Genomic DNA, 20,504 nt, shown 5'->3' with positions numbered 1-20,504 from the left:
GGGCTCTGGGAAACCCAGCCCCTGTGGCACTTTGCCGCACTTGGCTGCTGCTTCCCCTGCCAGAGGTGGGTTTCCAGCCACTAGCTCTGCTTGCTGGTAGGCACGGGCTGTGTCCTGCCAGCCTGTGGGGCACCTTGAGGGCAGAGGGGAAGAGCAGGGGGAAACCCGTGTTGTGCAGAGGGGTGTAGGGGACAGCCTGTGCAAGCCGCCTTGTCCCAGAATAGTTTTGGGGCAGACAGAGCAGCCTTCTGGGTTCCTGGCATCTCCCCTGGTGCTGGTGGCACCCGCTGCTTTTGCTGGGGGTGGTAGGATGCCCTTCTGCTCCCTGCTGCAGGCTGGTGTCCTGCCCGTTTCTGTGCCTGTAGCTGAGGGCTTGAGGCTCCCCTAGGTCTGTGCGGCCCCCTAGCCCTGGCCATCGCTGCCTGAGCTCTGCATCCCTCACACTGGAGCTTTTTCTCTGTGTTTTTTTTCCCTCTCTCTTCCCACGGGATGCTGCCGTGATCCCCTGCCCAGGCTGGCTCCGCGCTGGGGAGTTTCCCCCAGCTTCCCACATGCTGGGGAGCCGGGCTCAGACAGCTGGACCGCGGGACTGGCCTCCCTTTAAATAGCATCTCCCTCGGGTCCCTCCTCTACGTGAGGCACAGAGCTGCGTATACCAAAGGAGGGGATCAGCTCTGGGGGGGGACAGCGGGCAGCTGCTGCAGGAAGCAAAGACTGGGCTCCCAAAACTGCCAGGGCCAGCCTGGCTGACCCACCGCTGCTTCGCTGCTCTCCAAAGGGAGCTTTGGAAGATAAGGAACTCTTTAACATCCGTCCCAGCCTGGGTCGCGGGTGATGCTGATGCGACCAAAATAGAAACTGCACGGACTGCTGCTGCCCCATCCCCTGCTCTCGCCTGGCCCCTGTGTGCTGATGTTGTTTGCTCACCCTCTGCATTTTTGTCGTGGATGATTCGCTGTCCCAGGCTGCCGGTCCAGATGCTTGGCTCTTGGCACAGCAAACAAACGCAGCAGTGGCTTGTATAAATCAGCGCTGTCCAATTTCTTGATAACCAGGAGGCAGGTTATTTAGTGTAGTGGCAAATAAACTTCGTAATGTTATGATGGTGGAAAGTTGTCAAGGGATATGAATGCGCAGACTCTGCCCAGGAGCCTCCAAGGAGACAGCTTTAGTTTAAATTAAGACAAAACTCCATCTTCCGTGGATTTTGGGAAGGAAATCACATTGTTGTAATGGGAACATTACTCTGAGCCTTAGGGCTGGCAAACTATTGACTCAATGAAGCATAGGTGGAGGGGCTGAGCTAGCCTGGCAGGCATGCCTTAAATCAAGCCCAAGGCACGCTGCATATGGCAGTGGGACCACGCAGGAGCAGTGCTGAGCACCGTGCTGTGAAACCCTCCCAGTGCTGCGAGCCTTGGGGTGCTGGCTGGGGTTTGGGACTGGAGGAGCAAGGAAGGTGAGGGCTGTGTCACCCCCTGCCCTGAAGGGTTGGTTGTGTGTCACACCAGAGGGGCTTGAGGTTGGCCCCGTTTGCGCTGAGAAGGCAGCGAAGGGGCAGTGGGACCAGAGCTTGCAGAGAGGCAGGATGGAGGTGGGATTATGCCAAGAACTGCAAAAAAAGCATGAGGCCCTTCTGCTCCCAGACCCTGCTCTTCCCAGCAAGCCCCACCTTGAGAACATTTTCTCATGAAGGGCCAGGCAGGAGGTGGGACAGCCGGTCCCTTTTGCCTTATTTTGGTCAAGGCCCGGCCAAGCTGTGGGGACTGTGTTCAAATCGTTGTGTGGGCTTAGGTAGTTCCTTCAACGCTGCTTTGCCCCTTGGACAAGCGTCCTATGAGAAATTGCAAAGCCGCAGCGTCTCCTTGCAGCCGCCCCATGCGAGGCAGCTGTGATCTCCGAGAGCCTGCCCTGTGCGGGAGAGCCAACGGGGACACGAGATAAAGCAGGCTCAGTGCACACAGACGCTTATCTCGTAGCCAAAATTGGGCTCCCGTGACACAGTGAAGCGAGGTGCTGGTGGACAAGCACAGCACATGCTGGGACTGGGGGGGGGGGGGGGTGGGGTGCGTGCTGAGGACTGCTATAGGAGGGGCATGCAGGAAGGGGCTGTTCAGTGACTTTTTTCCTTCTAGCATTTGGGAAACGTGTTGGTGTGTGATGAGACACGATGGGAACTAGTGGGGTCTGACAGACAAGTGTCCTCTTCCTGTTGACAGGGCCAGAGGGAAGCACCGAGGGTCCTGCTTTAAGCCACTTGCTGAGCTTGATGGTGGCAGAAATCAGCGGGTTGGCATCCCCGGCTCCTGATGGAGCTGCTCAAAAGGCTAAAAATGGTGTGGGATTAAAATCAGTGGTGGCTGTCTGCAAGGCCTGGTCTCGTCCTTATGTGTACTGCGTGGTAATCTGCCCGAGGCAGCAGCAGTCAGGAGGGGCGCTGACCTGGTGCCCTTTCATTGAGCCCTCGCTGCCAGCTGGGCTATCTGGGCTGTCCCACAAAATTCCAGTCTCCTGAAATGAAGCGTGTGGGTGGGTTTTCCATCTAGCCATCTTCCACAGGGATCCCGTTACCTTTCGGTGCCAGACCTTGTGGGTGTTTAGAGCAGGTCCCTGCGCTGGCACTGCTGCAAGGTCACGGAGCAGAGGCTTGTAGTGTGGGAGCAGGGGGCTGCACGTTTTGCTTTTGCTAGGCTACGTGCTCGGGGTGGGTGATTGGCGGCCTCTGTGCTAGGTCTGCAACCTGGTGCTCTCATCTGATCTGTGTGCGGACCTGGCTGCAGGGCGTCATGGTCTGCACGGCACATGCAAGCTTTACAGCACAGAGAGGCCAAGCTGGTGTAGCTGCCTGTCCCTTGTGAGTCAGAGCAGCCCCGGGACCTTTGTTTTGGCCAACCAACGTGCCCAGTGACACTGACAGGTTTCTGAGTGAGTTAGCAAAGCCCTCGCGTGTTGCCTGGGGTGGCCTGCTCTCAGTTCATGCTTGGGTAGCCCGGGCAGTAGACCTCGAGACTCCCCTCTGAGTGCCCTACAAGGGCCAAACCAGCATTGTGCTGCCTGGAGGGGCAACCCTAAGGCTGTGGCAGTACTCTCCTCCTCTGCAGCGTGAGGGTGACAGCACAACTCAGGGTGTCCTCGGCCACAGGCCTGCTGTGGTCTTGCAGCTCAGGGGGCTGCGAGTGAGGTGCTGTGTATAGGCGGTGGCACTTGTGGCATTACATGAGGTGAGTAAATCTGAAAATAGAAGGCCCATAGTTCACCCTTCACAGCACTTTGAAAGGCTCATGGCTTGGACGGAGCCTTCCTGCCGCTGTTCTGGAGGTATTTCTGGCTGCCTCAGTCCCACGAGCCGTGCCCGGGCGTGCAGCACTGCTCACTCACACATCAGCTGTGGCGCTGAATGGGAGGGAGGCAGGCTGGCGGTGCCGGTAAATGAGAGCTGTACACGGGAGGCAGGCGCTGCAGTCCCCGCCGCAATGACTGCTGCAGGCTTGTGCAGCCCGCAGGCGCTCGCTGCTGCTGTCCTGCTCTGGCGCTGGTGGGGAGATGACTGCCCCTCGCTTCAGGGCTGGCTGAGAGCTCAGCGCGGATTATTCTCAGACCTTTCGGCCCCTGAGGCCCTTGTTCTCACGGCCTTGCCCCCTTGAGCAGCTTCTGCCTCTGCCTGATTTGTGCGATGTAGGACAGATTACAGCTGGAGTGGAAATTTTGGGCAGAAACAAACTGCGCAGAGTTTGGGAACTCGCTCGCCTCGCTGCAACCAAAGCCCTGAGGGCTGTACCACATCTTGACCAGCATGCTCCCTTCCCCATCCTGCACGGGCACCTTTCTCAGCAGGCTTATCCACGCAGGTCACGCTTCCCAGTGCCTCAGGGAGGGCTGGGGAGCCCAAGGGAGAGGAGAGGCCAGCAGCTGATGTTTGGGAGCAGGGACAAGGGGACAGGGTCTCGGCAGAGGCAGCATGGGGACAGCAGGGTACATGGGAAGGCTGAAAGGACGGGGGAGTGCGAGCTGACGACTGGAACCGAGGCTGAAGGCAAGCTGCAGTGTGTCAGCAGGACAGGGACAGCAGCAGCTCCCTGGGTGGGCTCCCAGGCTTTTGTCCTTTGGTCGCTCCAGTGTCTTGACAGGGAGGAGACAGAGACAGAAGCCCAGGAGATCTCGGTGTCGCACATGGATGGCTATTAATAATACGTCTTCCCTGTGGTTGAGCTGTGCAAGTCAACTGTCCTGGCCTGGGGAAGGCAGCCTGTAAACTGCAGTGGGCTCTCGTTTGCATGCTGCTGGCCCTGGTGCCGCAGCACCAGCCCAGCAGCTGCAGCAAGCCTTGCTTCAGAGACTCAGCCAGGACGGGCTCTTGTCATGGAGCAGGGTGAGACTTGGGCTCATTTCCCTCACTGTAGCCCAGTGGTTGGAAAAAATGCTTTCCAGCCGACTAAGTAGAGGCTTGCTGAAAGGTCTGGAGGAGCTGATGGTGTTTTTCAAGTCCAGACTTCTCTAGATCTCAAGGCTTGTTGGTCATTCAGCCAGGAGTGTCCTAAGTGGGGGCCTTCTGCCACGTTTGGTGCAAGGAGAGGGCTGCCATGGCTGGCAGCATGGAAAGGCAGCCTGGCATCTCACTTGCTTCTGGGCACTGTCAGGAGGATGCCAGACTGTTGGAGGGACAGAAGGAATGATAACACAGAAAGGACCAAGCAGATGTGGTGCACAGCATCACTCTGTGTCTAAGGACACGGGCATGGTCAACATCGTACCTAGGGGTTTACTTGAGGCTGCTGGAGCAAAACAAAGTAAAGGACCTGAACATCAAGAAGCTCTCCATGATATAGGCAGAGCCTGGACCTTGAGGGATATTGCATGTTTGGGTGCAGGAGTCAGCATGTTGGGTTTTGTAGCTACCACCACCACAGGAGGGATGGCTGCTGGGTGATCGGGGTCAGCTGATCCACTACCTCTGTGTCCAGTGAAGTTACAAGATGTAAGTTCTTCCTCTTCCATTCCTGCTTGGCTTTCCAGGGGCATTTATATCCTGCCACCAAAGTTAGTTCTGTCCTTAGATTACGAGGTTGCAGCTTTCTCTGAGTGCCCAGGGAGGGTACTGCAGCAACTTCCTCCTCCCTCAGCTCTTGAGGGCAGCACACACCCTGGGATATGTTCCTGCTTCAGCAACATCTCTGCCACCAATGCCAGCCAGGAGCGTGGGAGGCTGAGGAGCTCTGAGAGGTCTGATTAGAAAAAAAAACTCCCCAAAGTGCCGATTACAGATCATGAGCAGGCCAGAGCTGATCTCTCCTTCCTTATTCACAGAAGGAGATTGAAATGATAAAAGCTGCTTGTAAGTGGCACTGATATCCTAGTGCATGCAGCAGTATTTCCTTCCCCTCCCACCCTGCAAATGCCAGGCTGCCTCCATCCTGCCCCCTTACCTAACAGCCCAGTGATGCAGCCTGTAGAGCTGCAGCAAGCACCAAGAGAAGCCTGGAGATCACAGAAATGTTGGTAGTGTTAGGCCAGGAGCTTCCAGGGCTCAGTTCTCCTGAGGCTCCTCTCTAGCTAGGTCACGGTTCTCCAGCTGCTCTGCACGCTGCTTAGCTGTGCACATCAATCCTGGGCACCCCGTGCGGTCAGTCCACCTGCACTGCCAGCAGCAGCTCTCGACATGTGCGATACACCGTTCGGGCCTCAGGCTGGAAGCCAGTCGCAAGCGAAGGTGATATCTTCACCATCGGATCTGAGCTGCCGCATGGTGCTGGTGTGGGCTGTCAGATGACTGCCCAGCAATAACCTTCACCACTGGTGGCTGGAGCGTGAGCCCATGTGCCACTTTCTGACAGCTCTGAAGATAAAAAGAGCTGTAATCAGCTAGTAACCAAGCTTAAATGTCAAGCCAAGGTTGTTCTAGCAAGTTTCCTCATGCGACTGTGGTGCGAAAAGGAAGGAAGCTGTGTTGAGAGATCTTCCTGCTCGTAGCAGCAGCTCAGCAAGCACTGCACCAGCTTCATGTCAGTGGGATATCTGGGGCAGAAGAGAGCATCCCTTCAGCTCGTTTGGGATGGAGTTGGACAATTACATCTCCCCCAGCAACTTAAACCAGTCAGGAAGAGTTTGCTTCAGCTTGCCATACCCAGGCAGTTCTCTCTGGTGTTTTTTTTAACATGTTTCATTTCTTCAGACAATTTTAACACCTGTTGGTGATGATGCAATTTGCTGCACTGTCCCTCAGCTGAGGGAGATACCCACATTGCTCGCTGTGATGGAACTTGAGAAATCCTTCCGAGGAGATTGCACTTTGGTTTTGCTTTCAGTTCAGCAAGGCTTTAGCTCCTCTGATGCTGCTCTCTGAACTGCAGATTCCTCTGGAGAGCACCACTGTACTCATTTCCCTCCTTGTCTGCTATTGTTGAGTACAGACATGGCAATGAGACTAGAAACTAAAGAGCAAGCTCCCTTGCATAACCAGGCTGGGGGAAGCCTTGCCTTCTACAGAAATACAAACTCTGCTTTAGACTCCTCTCAAAGAAATAGAGCTATTGTCCAATGTGCCTCCTGCTTGCGGTACAAGCACTGAGCAAAAGCTCCAGAAAATAGCATGTATGTACCATTTTATGTGCATATACCAAAAAGGGAAGGTTCTGTCTGAAAAAAAAATGCCGTTTTGCATGGATCTCAGGGTATTGGGTTTGGATCATGGTGTTCTGACAGTCTTCAAGCATTGCTGACCTACAAGCGAGCGCCTAAAAGAGCGTGACTAGGGAGGAAGAAAGATGTGAGCGCAGCAGATGCTAATCCTAGCGCAGTGGTGGTTGACATGCTATGCCCTCGTGAAGGGTAGAGGAGCAGCCTTTTCAGCACAGAAGTTGTTGAGAGTTGTGGGGGTGGCAGCTTGTGTATGCCTGCATAATCCTGAGTCTCCTGCCTATGTAGCAATTGATGATCCAGAAGTTTGGTTCTACCAAGCTGCAGGTGCCAGAGTTTTTTGCGTTGCCCTCCAATAAATCCTCTCTGTTTAGAGGCTGAAGACAAGCAGTGTCTGGAGAGCTGGAAGAGAAGCACTAGCTGTGGAGGACAGGAGTGCTGGTGCTCGTCAGCCAGCCTCTCCCACTCAAACATTTGCATGCCAAGCTGAGAGCGCTGCAGCAGCTTCCATCTGTGGCCCGGTGCTTTTCACGGACAGCTGCCACGTCCTGGCAAGATGTCAAGCTTGGAGGGCTGGGCAGGGAAAGGTCAAGAGACCTGTTAAAGCTCTTTCCAAAGCGAGAGGGAAGCTTTGAGTAGGACAGCTAGGCTGTTTTTCCTAGCTTTCCTCTGCTCCAGCTCTCTCAGCCAGACTCCACCAAATGTGCCTGCCCCACTTTGACTTGCCTGACTGTTTTCCTGCTTTTGTGCTTAGTTTTCATTTGCCACAAATTCTGCGGGGCTGCTGCTTGTGCCGAGTGCTTACAACTGGGACATCAAGAGTGCCAGCACCAGGGGAGCAGAAAGCAGAGGGGCAGTGACCAGGGCTGACCTTGCTTGAGAGGTCCTGGGGCTGTTGTCCTCCGGGCAGCAGGGCAGGAGCTTGTCCTTATAGTGCTCCAGCGTGTGTTTCTGAGACTCTTTCCCTGAGCTAAGTTGTGAAAATAGTTGTAGAAACTACATTGAAACGAGCTTTGGTTCTGAGCTCGAGGCGAGGGAGAGCCCCGTGGCCCAGCTGCTCGCGGTGGCTTTAGCAGGTGCTGGTCTGAGCCCCGCCACGCATCGCAGCACCCAGCTCTCTCCGCTGTGTCCCTGCTCCTGCCCTCTGTCCCCGCCATGCCCCGCAGATCCGCGGGGAGCCTATTTAACTCCTGGTTTCTGTGTCAACAGCCACCACCCGGCCGCGATGGAAACCTTTTTTAAGAGGCATTTCGGGAGGAAGGGCCCACTGGGGCCGCGGCATGCCGGTGTGGTGGCCGTGCCCACCAGCAAGGCCCGCCGCCGCTCCCAGGCCGGGCTGCCCTCCGCCTCGCTGGCCCAGCGCCGCCGCGGCTCCAGCGCCCTGCCGCTGCCCCTCTCCTGCCTGCCCCTGCCCCGCCGTGGCAGCCCCCGCCGCCGCTCCAGCACCACGCCGCCCTGCCTCAGCCCCCGCTTCGCCGTGCAGCAGCGCCCTGGCGGCCGGCCACCAGCCATCGATGCCCAACTTCTGAGCCACCCCATGCTGCTGGCCGGTCTCCTCCCTGATGGAGAGGAGGGCGATGGGGCGCCCTGCGCCAACACCTCCAGCTCCTGGCCTCTGGAGGATGGCGGCAGCCAGGCGGCGAGCAGCAGGGCGCAGCGGAGCGGGCGGTGGGCCGAGGAGAGCTGGCTGACCATGCTGCCCCGGCTGCGGCCGCTGCAGGCCGGGCTGCTGTCGCGGGGCCCCCGCTGCCTGCGCCGCGCCTCCTCCCACCTCCTGCCCACCGACAGCGGCTGCGGCCGGGTCCCCCACGGCCTGCCGGGCCGCTACCGCCGCCTCAGCCAGCGTCGCCGCTCCAGTGACACCCTGCGGCCCGGGCTGCTGTCCCCCGGCCGCGCGTGGTTGCTGGCCCAGCAGTGCGCGGGGGCAGCCGGAGCCGCCTTCCCCGAGTGCTTGGGACCGGAGCCCGCCTGCTGCCCTGATGGCTGGAGCCCCCGGCTGCTGTATGTATGGCGGTGTGCAGGAGGCGATGAGAGGGAAGGGAGGCTGGGAGGGGCGAGAGGGACAGGCAGGGCGCTCTGTGCCCCGGGGAAGGCTGCTTCAGGCTCCACCGCATCGTGGTGCAGCAATCCGGGTGTTTTGCAAGGGACTTGACTTCTCTGAGGGCTTTGGCGTGCATTCCTTCTCCCCTGAGCTAATAGGCGGCCCTCCCGTGTCTTCCAGGAAAGCTATTGCCAAGTCCAGCCTCCAGCACATGGTAGCCCAGCCAAACCCCACGCTAGCCCTGAGGAGCGAGTCGGAGAGGCAGATCCGCAGCACCGTGGACTGGAGCGTAAGTGGTGTTGCATGTTGTAAGTTGTGTTGTGTTGCACTGGGCATTGCGTGCGATGGGCTCGTGGCCAGGAAGCAGCGGGCTCTTCCCAGGCTGAGGCTTCCCAGGTGACTTCGGCTTTGACACATTTATGGCCTCTGCCGTTGCCACCAGCTGGTGCCAGCATCTGTGCTGCTGGCAGCACCCCTTGACGCTGCGAGGAGAGGCTGCACAGCCACGGGCAGTCCCCTGGGAGGATGGCACAGATACGGCACTTCAGCTTTTCTCTTCCTGGCATGCAGGTCTGCTGGTGGCTGGGGCTGAGCAACAGGAGCCCTTGCCCCTTCACAGGCAAAGACAGGCAGGTTTTAAGCTGCACCTTTGGGTCACAGAGCAGAAACTGTTCACGTGTTGTGAATTTCCCCAGGTGGCTCCTCTCAGGGTGGTGGAAGCGGCGCTTCTGTGCAGGGCACTTTGCAGCTGGGCTGTAGGTCCTTGCTGCGGGATCTGAAAGGGGGGAGAGCTGGTTTCCTGAGGATCTCTGATTGCTAGTGGGTGGGTCGTGGCAGCAGCTTTGTGAGGTTTCCTTTGTCCGGATGTTAGCCACAGTTGTGCAGTGCATCTTGTCGCCCTGGATTTAGCTTCCTCTCCCTCCCCCCACACCTCATTCCAGTTATCTTGTCCCTAGCACAAAGCAGTTTAGGGATCGGATGTTCCTCTGGGGGTGCTCTCAGAAATACGTTGTCCCGTGCCTTTCAGGAGACTGCAGTCTACGGGGAGCACATCTGGTTTGAGACCAATGTCTCTGGGGATTTCTGCTACGTTGGGGAACAGAACTGCATGGCAAAACTGCTGGTAAGTCACCTGGGGTCACCCGCGTCCCTTGCAAGGTCCGCAGATGCAGGCTGTGCTGCCACCCGGTGGAGAGACCATGAAGGCCCTGCTGCTGCCTGGTGCTGGGAGAAGAAGCGTGGGGGGCCTGGAGAGCTAGCAAGAGGAAGAGACCATGTGTTCCTCCTACTTCTGTGTGCCGGAGTGCCGCATCCCCAATTTCTGCCAGTGCTGATGTTTGGTTTGCGGTTGCAAACCAGCCAGAAGTGACACAATGTTCCAGGGAAAGGTTGTTGGGATCCCACACGCTTAGAGGAGGAATCCAAACCCATATTCTCTGGAAAGACCTTTCAATAGTGGGGGAAAATGAGCACTGGAGACCCAGGCCTGCAGTCTCCTGACTCTGTATAGCAGAGCTGGATCCCAAACATATTGTGGGCACCTCCCTGCTGTGTTGCAGAACCAAGAGCATCCGCTCTAGGCACGTGCTTAGATCCCTTCACTTGCTTGTCTAGGTTGTATGTAACTCCTACAGGAGTTGTTCTGTGCTCTGAAAAATATGAAGGCAGTGTGAGGGGAGATTGAGCTTGCTGGCCTCTGAACCCTGCTGCTCACATGCATGTTTTTCCTCCCCTTTTCTCATCCTCCAGCAAAAACCTCTCTCCAGGCGTAAGTGTGCAGCCTGCAAGATCGTAGTGCATACACCGTGCATAGAACAGCTGGAGAAAGTGAGTAAAGCCTGTTAAGCCCCTCTCTGTGGTTTGCAAAGCTCTAACAGCCTCTTCCTGGCCAGCCCTGTCTCTGGGATAGGGTAATACAGGGGTTGGGAACTGCAATGCGTTGTTGTGAAGAGGGGTCCTATGAGGAGACAATACCAAAAGGAGCACTAATGGTGTGATTGGGACCCCAGGCCCCATGTTGTTCAGTGAGAGAGATAAGTTGGGAGTTTCGTACACAAGCACTGAACATCTCCAGAGGCTCTGCTGTAGTAAAATAAACTCCAGTAGGTTTCCTTCAGGTGATGGTTTTACTGATTCCTCCCATATGTGTTCAATCCACAGATAAATTTCCGCTGCAAACCTTCCTTCAGGGAGTCAGGATCCCGGAACGTACGGGAGGTGAGAGATGCGCCTTGAACTGTACCCATGTCTGCCTTGTCACCTTTCCAGTTTGGTGACAAAGGGATCAGATGCTGCCAGCGTGCTCCCAGCCCATGCTGGCGGCATGTTGTCCATCAAAGCGCTGGCATTGTGATGCCTCCTGGCTCCAAAGAGGAGGTGCAATAAAGGAATCTCTCTTTGCCAGGCACCAGCACAGACTGGTTGTGTGGAGAGATGAGATTGCAAGCAGCAAAAGGCAGAGCATCTGCTGGTTTGCATGTGCTACAGCTCCTATATCTGCATGGGGGGGAACCTGCAAGCAGTGTTTCCTGAGAGGGTTTTTTGCCCCTCCTGTGCTGGTCCCCAAGCAAATAGAGCAGGCAGTGGTTTCCTGAGTCTGCACAGTTTGGAAGGGGGCAGTATGGGCTCACTTCTTGCTTTATCACTCAGTCTTGCCCTGTGTGACACAAGTACTCCATGTAGCAATGGAAGAGCTCCACAGTGGTGCTGCTGGACCCCTTTATTCCACGTTGTAATGTAGTGGGTGCTGCTTCTTTCCTCAAAGAACATGGTTATTAGGAGCTAGTCAGGCAGCTGCTTGGCTGCAGGCACTCTGGTCATCTTGCTGTACACACACTGTCTCACAGGGCTTTTTCATACCTTCCACTGTCACTTTTTTCACCTTCTACTGTGGCCATCTAGTCAGAGATATTAAGAGATGCAGAGCATCTCTTAAGATGTGGCTTATTGCCAAACTAGCATTCCACACTACTGCTTACCCACTCTTCTGTTTGCTCTCTGTGATTCTGTCTTCCGTTTCCCTTGCTTCCTTCCTGTTTTTTTTTTTGTGTGTGTGTTTTATTTTTTTATTTTTTTGTTTTTGTTTTGCTTAATTCCCTCTTCTCCGAGCACCTTAAGTTGGCCTCAGTTCTTTGGCTTTGCGTAGAGGTTTATTGCTGGTGCATGTGAACAGTGGGCTTGCTGCAGTAGCAGAGGTCCTGGCTGGCCTGTAAGCCCGTTTCTCCATTCTTGCACACACTCATCCTTTTAACACTTTTTTTCTTTTTTTTTCTTTTCTCTTTAGCCTATAGTTGTCCGGCATCACTGGGTGCACCGGAGACGGCAGGAAGGGAAATGCCGGCAGTGTGGCAAGGTGAGAAGGCATCTTGTTTTTTTCTCAGCCTGAAGGAAAGCTAAGGTCACACTAGGAACAATAGCAGGGCTGGGAAGCAGAATTCCTGCATAACAGCCCACTATTCCTGCTAGGCAGGAGCAGCCTACGGCAAAACCAAGACTCATGCCCTGTTTTGCATAGTGAAATACTACATAGGTCCATCCCATTTAGAGTTCTCCCCCTGGGGCCGATCAGTCCCGGAGGCAACCATCTTCCTGACATATTTTATTTGGGCAACAGGCACTTTAGTGGTGGTTGGGGCTATCTGACAAGTATCCAGAGGGCTCCAGCTGCAGGCACGTTCTCTTTGTTTATGTCTCTCCTAGTCGTGGGAAAGTCCTGTTGGATGATAGGAAGCTGTCAGGGAATTCCCTAAGCCTCTTATCCTTCCCTCTGCAGGGTTTCCAGCAGAAATTTGCCTTCCACAGTAAAGAGATTGTAGCCATCAGCTGTTCCTGGTGCAAGCAAGCGGTGAGCAAAGCCCCCAGTGAATGTCTTACTAGTCTGCTCTGCATCTAATGACCCCTCCTTTCTGTTGGGACTCCCCTACCTAATTCTCTGCAGCCTGCCCTTACAGCTCTTCTTACTGGGGTGTCTGGAAGCTCTTTTGATAAACTTTCTCCTCAGTGCCTCCCAAGGGAAGCCTTCCCATTACAAAACTCCTGTGTCATTTCCTACAGCAATGGCATGGGGGAGCTGGGAGAAGGTGGCTGTCCCCAGCAAATGGAGCAGCTGAGTTTTCTCTCTGTCTCTGCTTCTCCAGTATCACAGCAAAGTGTCATGTTTCATGCTGCAACACATCGAAGAGCCCTGCTCACTGGGAGCTCATGCTGCTGTCGTTGTTCCTCCCACTTGGATTTTGCGGGTCCGACGGCCCCAGGTAAGGCATACCAGCTCCTGAGCTATTGCCTGACTCCTGCTTGCCCAGCAGGTCCTCACACAATGTTCACGTTTCTTCCTTTTGTCTCCAGAACCCAATGAAATCCAGTAAGAAGAAGAAGAGGACATCATTCAAGCGGAAATCCAGCAAAAAGGGTGCTGAGGTAAGATATAAGGGAACAGGACCTTGTGTTGGAAGGGCAGAGGGTCTGGGCAGCAAGGAACAGGACTGGGAAACAAGGGTGCTTTGCAAGGTCTGTGCTGAGGTTAAGGAGAGTGAGGTGGAGGGAGGGTGCTGGGGCAAGGAGGAGCCTTAGGGGTGGCTGAAGATCTCAGAGGATGTCACAGAGATGAGAAAGGCCTGGGAGGTGAGTTATGCCTGCTGGCAGGGTATATCCCAGCTATAAGGCTTATGGGGTGGCTGGGACGTTTTCTTCCTCCAACTCCTAATCTGCGTGGTGTTAGCACTCAGATGGAGGTGGGAATTTACATTTTACCAGGTTTGTTGTTGAACTTGTGGCATCTCTTGCAGGAAGGGAGGTGGAAACCCTTTGTCATCAAGCCCATGCCAGCTCCTCTCATGAAACCCTTGCTGGTGTTCGTGAACCCCAAGAGTGGTGGGAATCAGGTATGGCCTTGTCCTACACCTCCTTTGTCCTACATCTCACCAGAGAGGCAGCTCTCTGAGGATGTTGCCATTTGGCTGCTGAGAGCTCTGCATAGCTTTGATAATGTCTCAGCTGCAGAAGAGGCCAGCAACCTCCATGGTGTCAGTTTGCTACCTGGTGCTTCCCACCTAACCCAGGCTCTGCCTAAGTCCCCCAGAACACCACTGTCTTCGCATGTCCCCAAAAAGAGATGCCTTCTTCCCTCTCTCCACTGGGAACTGCCTTTTTCCTGAATTCTTTCTTATCCCCCCTAGGGAGCCAAGATCATCCAGTCCTTCATGTGGTATCTCAACCCACGGCAAGTTTTTGACCTCAGCCAGGGTGGACCCAAGGAGGCGTGAGTACTGATGGGGGCAGCACCCTTCCCTCACCCTTCCTTTCCCCAGAGCTCATTCTGCAGCTGGCAGAGACCTGATGCTCCGTAGCTTCCTTGTGCAAAGAGACATTCAAACAATTCAGGATTTGAGAGGCCTCTCTAGGATATGTTCTGGCCAGTCCTGACCTTCCAGTGTTTTCTGCAAGACAGATGGTCTAACCTTAAGGCTACTGGCTAAGAGATGAGCTGGGAGGTGACATTCCCAAATCTAATTTATGTTGCATCAGTGCCACATGAGTCTGGTTTGTTTGCTGCATTTCAGTTTATCCACGTGTACAGTGACTGCAAACACCCCACTCTTCCTCCACAAGAGCTGTTGAAGACAAAATTGCATGGCTTGCCCACTGCTGAGGTGACAGGGAGACAAGCACAGCTTTGTGAATGCCACCTCCCCCAGGGCTCTGTGAGGGCAGGGACCCCTGCAGTGACACCTTTGCCTGGCTGCAGTCTCAGTGTCTGCCCTCTCCTCCCGTCCCTCCGTGTTCCCTGCAGGCTGGAGCTGTACCGCAAGGTCCACAACCTACGAATCCTGGCGTGTGGGGGAGATGGCACGGTGAGTCCCCCTGCCCCTTCATGCCTGATGAAACCTTGCAGTACCCTTTCAGCAGCCTTCCTCACTGTAATCCAGAGTGGGGCAAAATCTGTGGTGCGACTGGTAGCACCAGATGCTGTGGGTTCCCTCATGCACCTTTCCAGGGTGCACTGTTTGCATGGTGTGTTTGCTTTTGTGGTGACTGTGGGAGCAGTGTCCCCACTGGGGTTTCTAGTATCTGCTGCAGCACCCACCTGGAGCAACAAGGAACACAAAGAGCCTCAGCAGCTGCTAAGGGGACCTGTCTCTGTTTCTGTGACCATAGCTAGGGCTCCATATCACCTTCACCTGCTTGCTGGTCCCTGAAATAACCAACTGTTTCTCTGCACTCTCTGCTCGAGCAGGTGGGCTGGATACTCTCCATTCTGGACCAGCTACGCCTCAACCCACCTCCTCCTGTGGCCATCCTGCCCTTGGGGACTGGGAACGATTTGGCAAGGACATTGAACTGGGGTGGGGTAAGTGATGGGCAGAAGAGCTTATTGCTGCCAGAGGTAGCCCTGAGTGCTTTGACTCTGCTTCTAGACACACGATGGGGATTTGCACCAACTTTCTCTAAAAACAGACCAACAGATAACTGCCATTTGGACCTTAACTGTTCTTCTGACATTTGAATTACTCTGAATTAGATTATAATATATTAGGACATTGACAAAAGCAATCATTATTTCATACTTTCAGGAGATTTTTAGAAGGAAGATGTATTGTTTTTAAATTTAAAGCCCCTTTTAGTTGTTGTGCATTCAAGTAGAATCTGTCTTTTCCACATCCTTTGCTCTGGGATGTCTGCCCACAGTCCACTGTCTCTGGGACATCTCTGGGAGACAGACAGCAGACTCACCAGATCCTGCTCTTTACCAGGGTTACACAGATGAGCCTCTGTCCAAGATCTTGTCACATGTGGAAGATGGAAACATTGTGCAGCTCGATCGCTGGAACCTCCATGTGGAGCCAAACCCTGATGCAAACCCTGAGGAAAAGGATGAGGCAGCCGCTGACAAGGTGGGTCATCTCCTCTCTGACTTAGTTCCCTGCTCCTCTGAAGTATCTGCTGCACCTCTGCTGAGCAGGGAGTGGGCTGGATGCTGCATGGTCCCCTATGGTCCCTGTTCCTGGACACTGCCTGTCCTGCCCTGGGGCCTGTGTCAATGCCATGAGGCCACTGAGCTGAGGGCAGCAGAAGAGGGATGGTCCATCACCTCAGGCTGGTCACCTCTGATGTCCTGAAGGGAAGATGAGTCCCCACTCAATCTCATGAACACAGTGCATGGCTTTCCTATAGCCTCACCTCATCTTTGCCATGGCCACACATTGGCAGCCCCATCCTGCCAGCAACAGGGTTTCCAGTCTTATTCTTCTGTTCCATTTCAGCTCCCCTTGGATGTCTTCAATAACTACTTTAGCCTTGGCTTTGATGCACGGGTGACACTGGAGTTTCACGAATCCCGAGGTAGGTGACAGCAGGGTGCTGCAGGGCTGGGGCAAGGTCTGTGATGAGGGGGTGCCACAGAGGTGACACCTTGCAAGATGCTCCTCAGGAAAGCAGATGAGAGGATTGATAGAGGGACAGAAGTGAAATCAGGGGAGTGAGTGGAGCTGTCAAGAGGGAAGAGGGGTGCCTGCAAGGGAAGAGGGCTGGGGAGTGTCCTGGCTGAGGCTGCCTGGAGAGCCGTGTTTGGAGAGAGCAGGCAAGGGAAGTATTTCCACGTGCAGGCCAATGACCTGGACTTTGTTCTTCTTTCCCTAGAGGCCAATCCAGAGAAGTTCAACAGCCGGTTTCGGAATAAAATGTTCTATGCTGGGGTGAGTGCATGAGGGTATCTGAGCATGCCCTCATAGATTCAGCTGTAGCTCAGGCATGGCCCCAGCTTCTGTTCACAGTCTGAAGCCACTCCTCTGAGCTACCGGGGTCTTTATACACCCAAACTGAGCCCTGCCCCTGAAGCTGGAGAGGTGCTGGAGAAGGGCTGCAGCCCTGGGAGTTGCAGCTCTGCTTGGCTGCAAATGCTGCTGGTGGTACAGCTTACTCTCTGGCCTGTGGTACAGTTGCTGCCTTGATCTCCTGCCACTATTGTTCCTATTCTCAGGCTCGTGGACAGTCAGCCAGGCAGGACCTCCCCAGAGCTGTGGGAAGGCAGGCTGGCCCTCCTGCAGGGGAGCGGGAAGCCTCTCCATGCAGTCCCCACACTACTTTGGTCTTCTTTTTTCCTTTTTTTTTTAAACCTTGGGCCAGTTACAGCTCCCTGGCTAACAATGCCTTCTAGAGTTTGTGTCTCAGGGTCTTGTTTATTTTTCTGTCCCCAGGCCCTCAGTGTACCTCCCTATCCAGGTGATGGCAGTACTAAAGGCCAAATGCTGCTCTGCACGACCTCACATCTCTCCTAGTTGTCTCCCCTCCTCCCTGAACAGTTAAACACAAAGGGAACCTTAGGATCTGTGCAACAGAGGCCATACAGTCTCTCCTGGTGTCTCTGAACAGGGTCACACAATGTCTGTTTTATGCTTGAGACTGAATTTGTCTCTTGTGACTCAAGTGTCTTAGTAGAGGAAACCCCCCTTGCCTGTTCTTCCCTAAAGCCAGGACTGGGCTAGCAGGGGAAAGTGAGATCATGTTACTGAAGCTGTGAGGTGCCCCAAGGTTTTTGGTAAGCAAAATGTCAAAAGGAACAGATCGGGTTGTTTTGGGAGGGGGAGAGAAGAGAATTTCTGCCAGCTGATAGGGAGGGTCTTTCCTCCTCTCAGCAGCTGAAGTCTGAGGGTGGATGGCAGGCTTTCTGGCTGCCCACTTCAGTGAACATCTGGGCACTAACTTTGTCTCTTGCCTTGGCAGACAGCTTTCTCCGACTTCCTCACAGGGAGCTCCAAAGATTTAGCGAAGCACGTCAAGTTGGTTGTGAGTGTGCATCAGTGCTCTGGGCCAGGGAGGGGGGCAAAAACTGTACTGGGGATGAGGAGTGCCCCCTCTGAGCACACTGAGTGCCTCAGGGTGTTCCTTGGGGCATCAGCTTCCTCTGGCCTGGAGGTCAGTGGCCATGAGGAGCGGAGTGGGTAGGGTGGGACAGAACCCCTCGTTCCAGCAGCCTGAATGCCCCTGTGTTGTCTCCAGTGCGACGGGACAGACCTGACCCCCAAGATCCAGGACCTGAAACCCCAGTGCTTGGTCTTCCTGAACATCCCCAGGTGAGTAGCCCCTTGTGTGCTGGACTCCTCACTGCCTTCCAACAGATCTGTGAGTTTAAGGGTGCCTGTTCACACTCACTGTCCCTTCACAGGTACTGTGCAGGCACTATGCCCTGGGGCAACCCCGGCGAGCACCACGACTTTGAACCACAGCGCCACGATGACGGCTGCATTGAAGTCATTGGCTTCACCATGACATCCCTGGTGAGATGGTGCTGTTGCTGGTGGTAGCTAGCAACCAGGAGGGTGACTGATCCCATTGCCCAGGGGTCAGGGAGCCCCACTGCTCCTCAGCTCCCCTCCCGTGGAGTTGTGGTGCTGGCATGTGACAGTGTCTGAGATTTAGGCAAGGTGCTGTCATGCACTGGTCTCTGTGAATCGCCCGAAACCCTGAGAACTCAGTTCACTTCCAAAGCCTGGCCATTAGTGGGTGTTCTTCCCATCTGCCTCTCAGTCTGTGCTCCGCTCTCACTCTGGAATTCTTTCACAGGCTGCTCTGCAGGTGGGTGGCCATGGGGAGCGGCTGTGCCAGTGCCGGCAGGTGGTTCTCACCACGTCCAAGGCCATCCCCATGCAGGTAGACGGGGAGCCCTGCAAGCTGGCGGCTTCCTGCATCCACATCTCCCTGCGCAACCAAGCCAACATGGTGCAGAAGACCAAGCGGCGCAACTCCATGCCTCTGCTCAATGAGTAGGTTCCTCAGATCAGCCTGTCACCTCCTCCCCAAGGCAGAAGGGATGGATGGGGAAGGGAAAGGACTCACTGTCACTCCCATGAGCATTTTGATCCTCTCAAGGAGGGGCTGGGAAGGGATCAGGCTGCAGAAATGTGGCCAGACCCTGATGTTGGAGAAGCTGCTGGTGGCAAGCTCCCCACTTCAGCCTGTGCTCTTGCTTGTATTGGAGGAGTGGGGTGGGTAAGAAGAAAGTGAGCTGTCACTTTCTGACCCCTTCTCTTTTCCTTCCCCCCTGCATGCAGCCAGCAGCCAGTACCTGAGCGGCTGCGAATCCGGGTGAGCCGAATCAGCATGCGTGACTATGAGGCACTGCACTACGACAAGGAAAAGCTCAAGGAAGCCTGTGAGTGACCACCTGAGTAGCTAGGGGTGGGAACTGCACTCCCCAAGTCCAGCAGTGCCCACAGCTGAGCTGTGTGAGATGTTGGGGATCAGGCACAATCTGCTCCCTGAGTTGCATTTGTGTCCTGTTGTGCAGCTGTGCCACTGGGGATCATCGTGGTTCCAGGAGACAGTGACCTGGAGTTGTGCCGGACCCAAATTGAGAGGCTGCAGGAGGTGAGGCTCTGCATGGGAAGTGCTGGTTGCAGCTGGATGCTGAGAATGGAGGAGCTGGGAGAAGGGATTTCTAGGCCTCCTTGATCTGCACGCACCAGCACACATGCTCATGGTTTGCTTTCACCACGTGATGGAGGCAGGATCCCAAGCTGGTTGGCATATTTCTGCCTGCTCTCTAAGCAGCTTATTTCTCAGCATTGTTCTTCTGACCTTGTTCTCCAGGACCAGAGTGTCAGTGGCCCAGAAAAATTAAGGTGCAGGGGAAGAGGCCAGTATACATCCTACAGGGACCTGTCACCTCCTGGCTGTTTGCGGGAGACCTTTCTTCTCTCCATTTACTTGTTACACTGTGTGTTCCTTCAGCCTTCTGCAGGCTGTCTCCTTGCACAACTCTGCCTCTCCCTGGGTGCCCGGATTAGGGTTGCTCCCCCCTGCAAATCTCTTCAGTTGCGAGTACTAACCTGCACACAGGCTGTATAAACCTTGCTCCTGGTGAGCAATGCCATCTGAGCCCACAGCGTGGCATCTGGTGTTGTACTGCACAATCCATTCTTTTCCCAGAAGATCTACAGGACAACCTTCCAACCCGAGCCATTCTGTGTTTTACCCCTTCTCTCTCCTCGAGCAAACCCTGTGCTCTGGCCCTGGAGCAGGGCAGGGACCTTGGCCTGGCAGGATGTAAAGCTTCTTGCCACATCTGCAGTGTGGTGACAGAGCCAACTCCTATGGGACCAAAGAAGGGATGGGGGGCTGCCCAGACAGACACTGTAACAGCACACCTTGCCTTTCTGCAGGATTTCCCTCCACAGCCCTCTGCTTTGCAGCGCCTGCTCTTTCAGGTCTGTATAGCTTCACTCTGTCCCCCAGGCCCATCTATCATGTGCACCATGCTGGTCTTGTGGGCTCATCTTGTGGCATTTCTCCAGTGAGATGGCATGTGTCAGCTCTGGTTTGTCCTGTGCTGTTCCTCATCACTGTGTGCTGTGACTGTGTTCAAAGTTTCCCTTGCTGTCCAAGCACCTGCAGCCCTCCAGTCTGCAGGGACCTCCCAGAGCAGGAGGGATGTGCTGGGGAGAGAACAGGGAGGCCAAGAGACCTAACTCCTCTTTTTTATGCAGGAAGGAGATGGAGCCAAACCGAAGACACTGTCATCCCAGAAGCTGTCACCAAAGTGGTGCTTCCTGGACTGTGAGTATCATCTTCCTGTGGGAGCACTGTGCATCAGTCAGGGGGGCGATGGGGCAGACATTTAGTGGCAAGCCACTGAGAGCCATGTGGGACTTGGGACTCAAGGATGCTGGGGTCTTTGCAGCCAGGTTCAGTAGTTCTCGGCCCCAGGCTGTGCCTCTGGCTGCTTGCCTCAAGTGAAGCAATGAGCCTGTGAGGCGAGGAGCATCTGCTGGTCTCCAGCCCCAGAGCTGAACACGGCTCTGTAGTAGGTGCCTGGTCTTTTCAGGACTGGTGGGGT

General features: G+C 55.1%; 1 protein-coding gene across 3 annotated transcripts in view; it reads left to right on the top strand.

Annotated features, from left to right (window-relative positions):
* Nucleotides 1–20,504, top strand: part of DGKZ (diacylglycerol kinase zeta) — a 41,390-nt gene that overhangs the window by 10,997 nt on the left and 9,889 nt on the right. Inside the window, exons 1-24 of one of the 3 annotated variants that reach the window (XM_035327771.1) lie at nt 7,844–8,634; nt 8,855–8,963; nt 9,702–9,797; nt 10,424–10,501; nt 10,835–10,891; nt 11,958–12,026; nt 12,447–12,518; nt 12,811–12,927; nt 13,019–13,090; nt 13,459–13,554; nt 13,849–13,931; nt 14,463–14,523; nt 14,907–15,020; nt 15,424–15,564; nt 15,934–16,012; nt 16,310–16,365; nt 17,393–17,455; nt 17,669–17,742; nt 17,835–17,946; nt 18,233–18,432; nt 18,721–18,821; nt 18,957–19,036; nt 19,831–19,875; nt 20,155–20,224. In XM_035327771.1, the coding sequence (XP_035183662.1) occupies nt 7,859–8,634; nt 8,855–8,963; nt 9,702–9,797; nt 10,424–10,501; nt 10,835–10,891; nt 11,958–12,026; nt 12,447–12,518; nt 12,811–12,927; nt 13,019–13,090; nt 13,459–13,554; nt 13,849–13,931; nt 14,463–14,523; nt 14,907–15,020; nt 15,424–15,564; nt 15,934–16,012; nt 16,310–16,365; nt 17,393–17,455; nt 17,669–17,742; nt 17,835–17,946; nt 18,233–18,432; nt 18,721–18,821; nt 18,957–19,036; nt 19,831–19,875; nt 20,155–20,224 (2,821 nt within the window). In that variant the 5' untranslated portion in view covers nt 7,844–7,858. Of the gene's footprint in view, nt 1–7,843; nt 8,635–8,854; nt 8,964–9,701; nt 9,798–10,423; nt 10,502–10,834; nt 10,892–11,957; nt 12,027–12,446; nt 12,519–12,810; nt 12,928–13,018; nt 13,091–13,458; nt 13,555–13,848; nt 13,932–14,462; nt 14,524–14,906; nt 15,021–15,423; nt 15,565–15,933; nt 16,013–16,309; nt 16,366–17,392; nt 17,456–17,668; nt 17,743–17,834; nt 17,947–18,232; nt 18,433–18,720; nt 18,822–18,956; nt 19,037–19,830; nt 19,876–20,154; nt 20,225–20,504 lie in introns of those variants that run through there. The other 2 variants (XM_035327772.1, XM_035327773.1) reach the window with 2 other exon arrangements.

Source organism: Oxyura jamaicensis, chromosome 5 (assembly GCF_011077185.1).
Source record: "Oxyura jamaicensis isolate SHBP4307 breed ruddy duck chromosome 5, BPBGC_Ojam_1.0, whole genome shotgun sequence".
NCBI lineage: Eukaryota > Metazoa > Chordata > Aves > Anseriformes > Anatidae > Oxyura > Oxyura jamaicensis.
The sequence above is the reverse complement of the archived record's forward strand: the minus strand, read 5'-3'. Positions and strand labels throughout refer to the sequence as shown.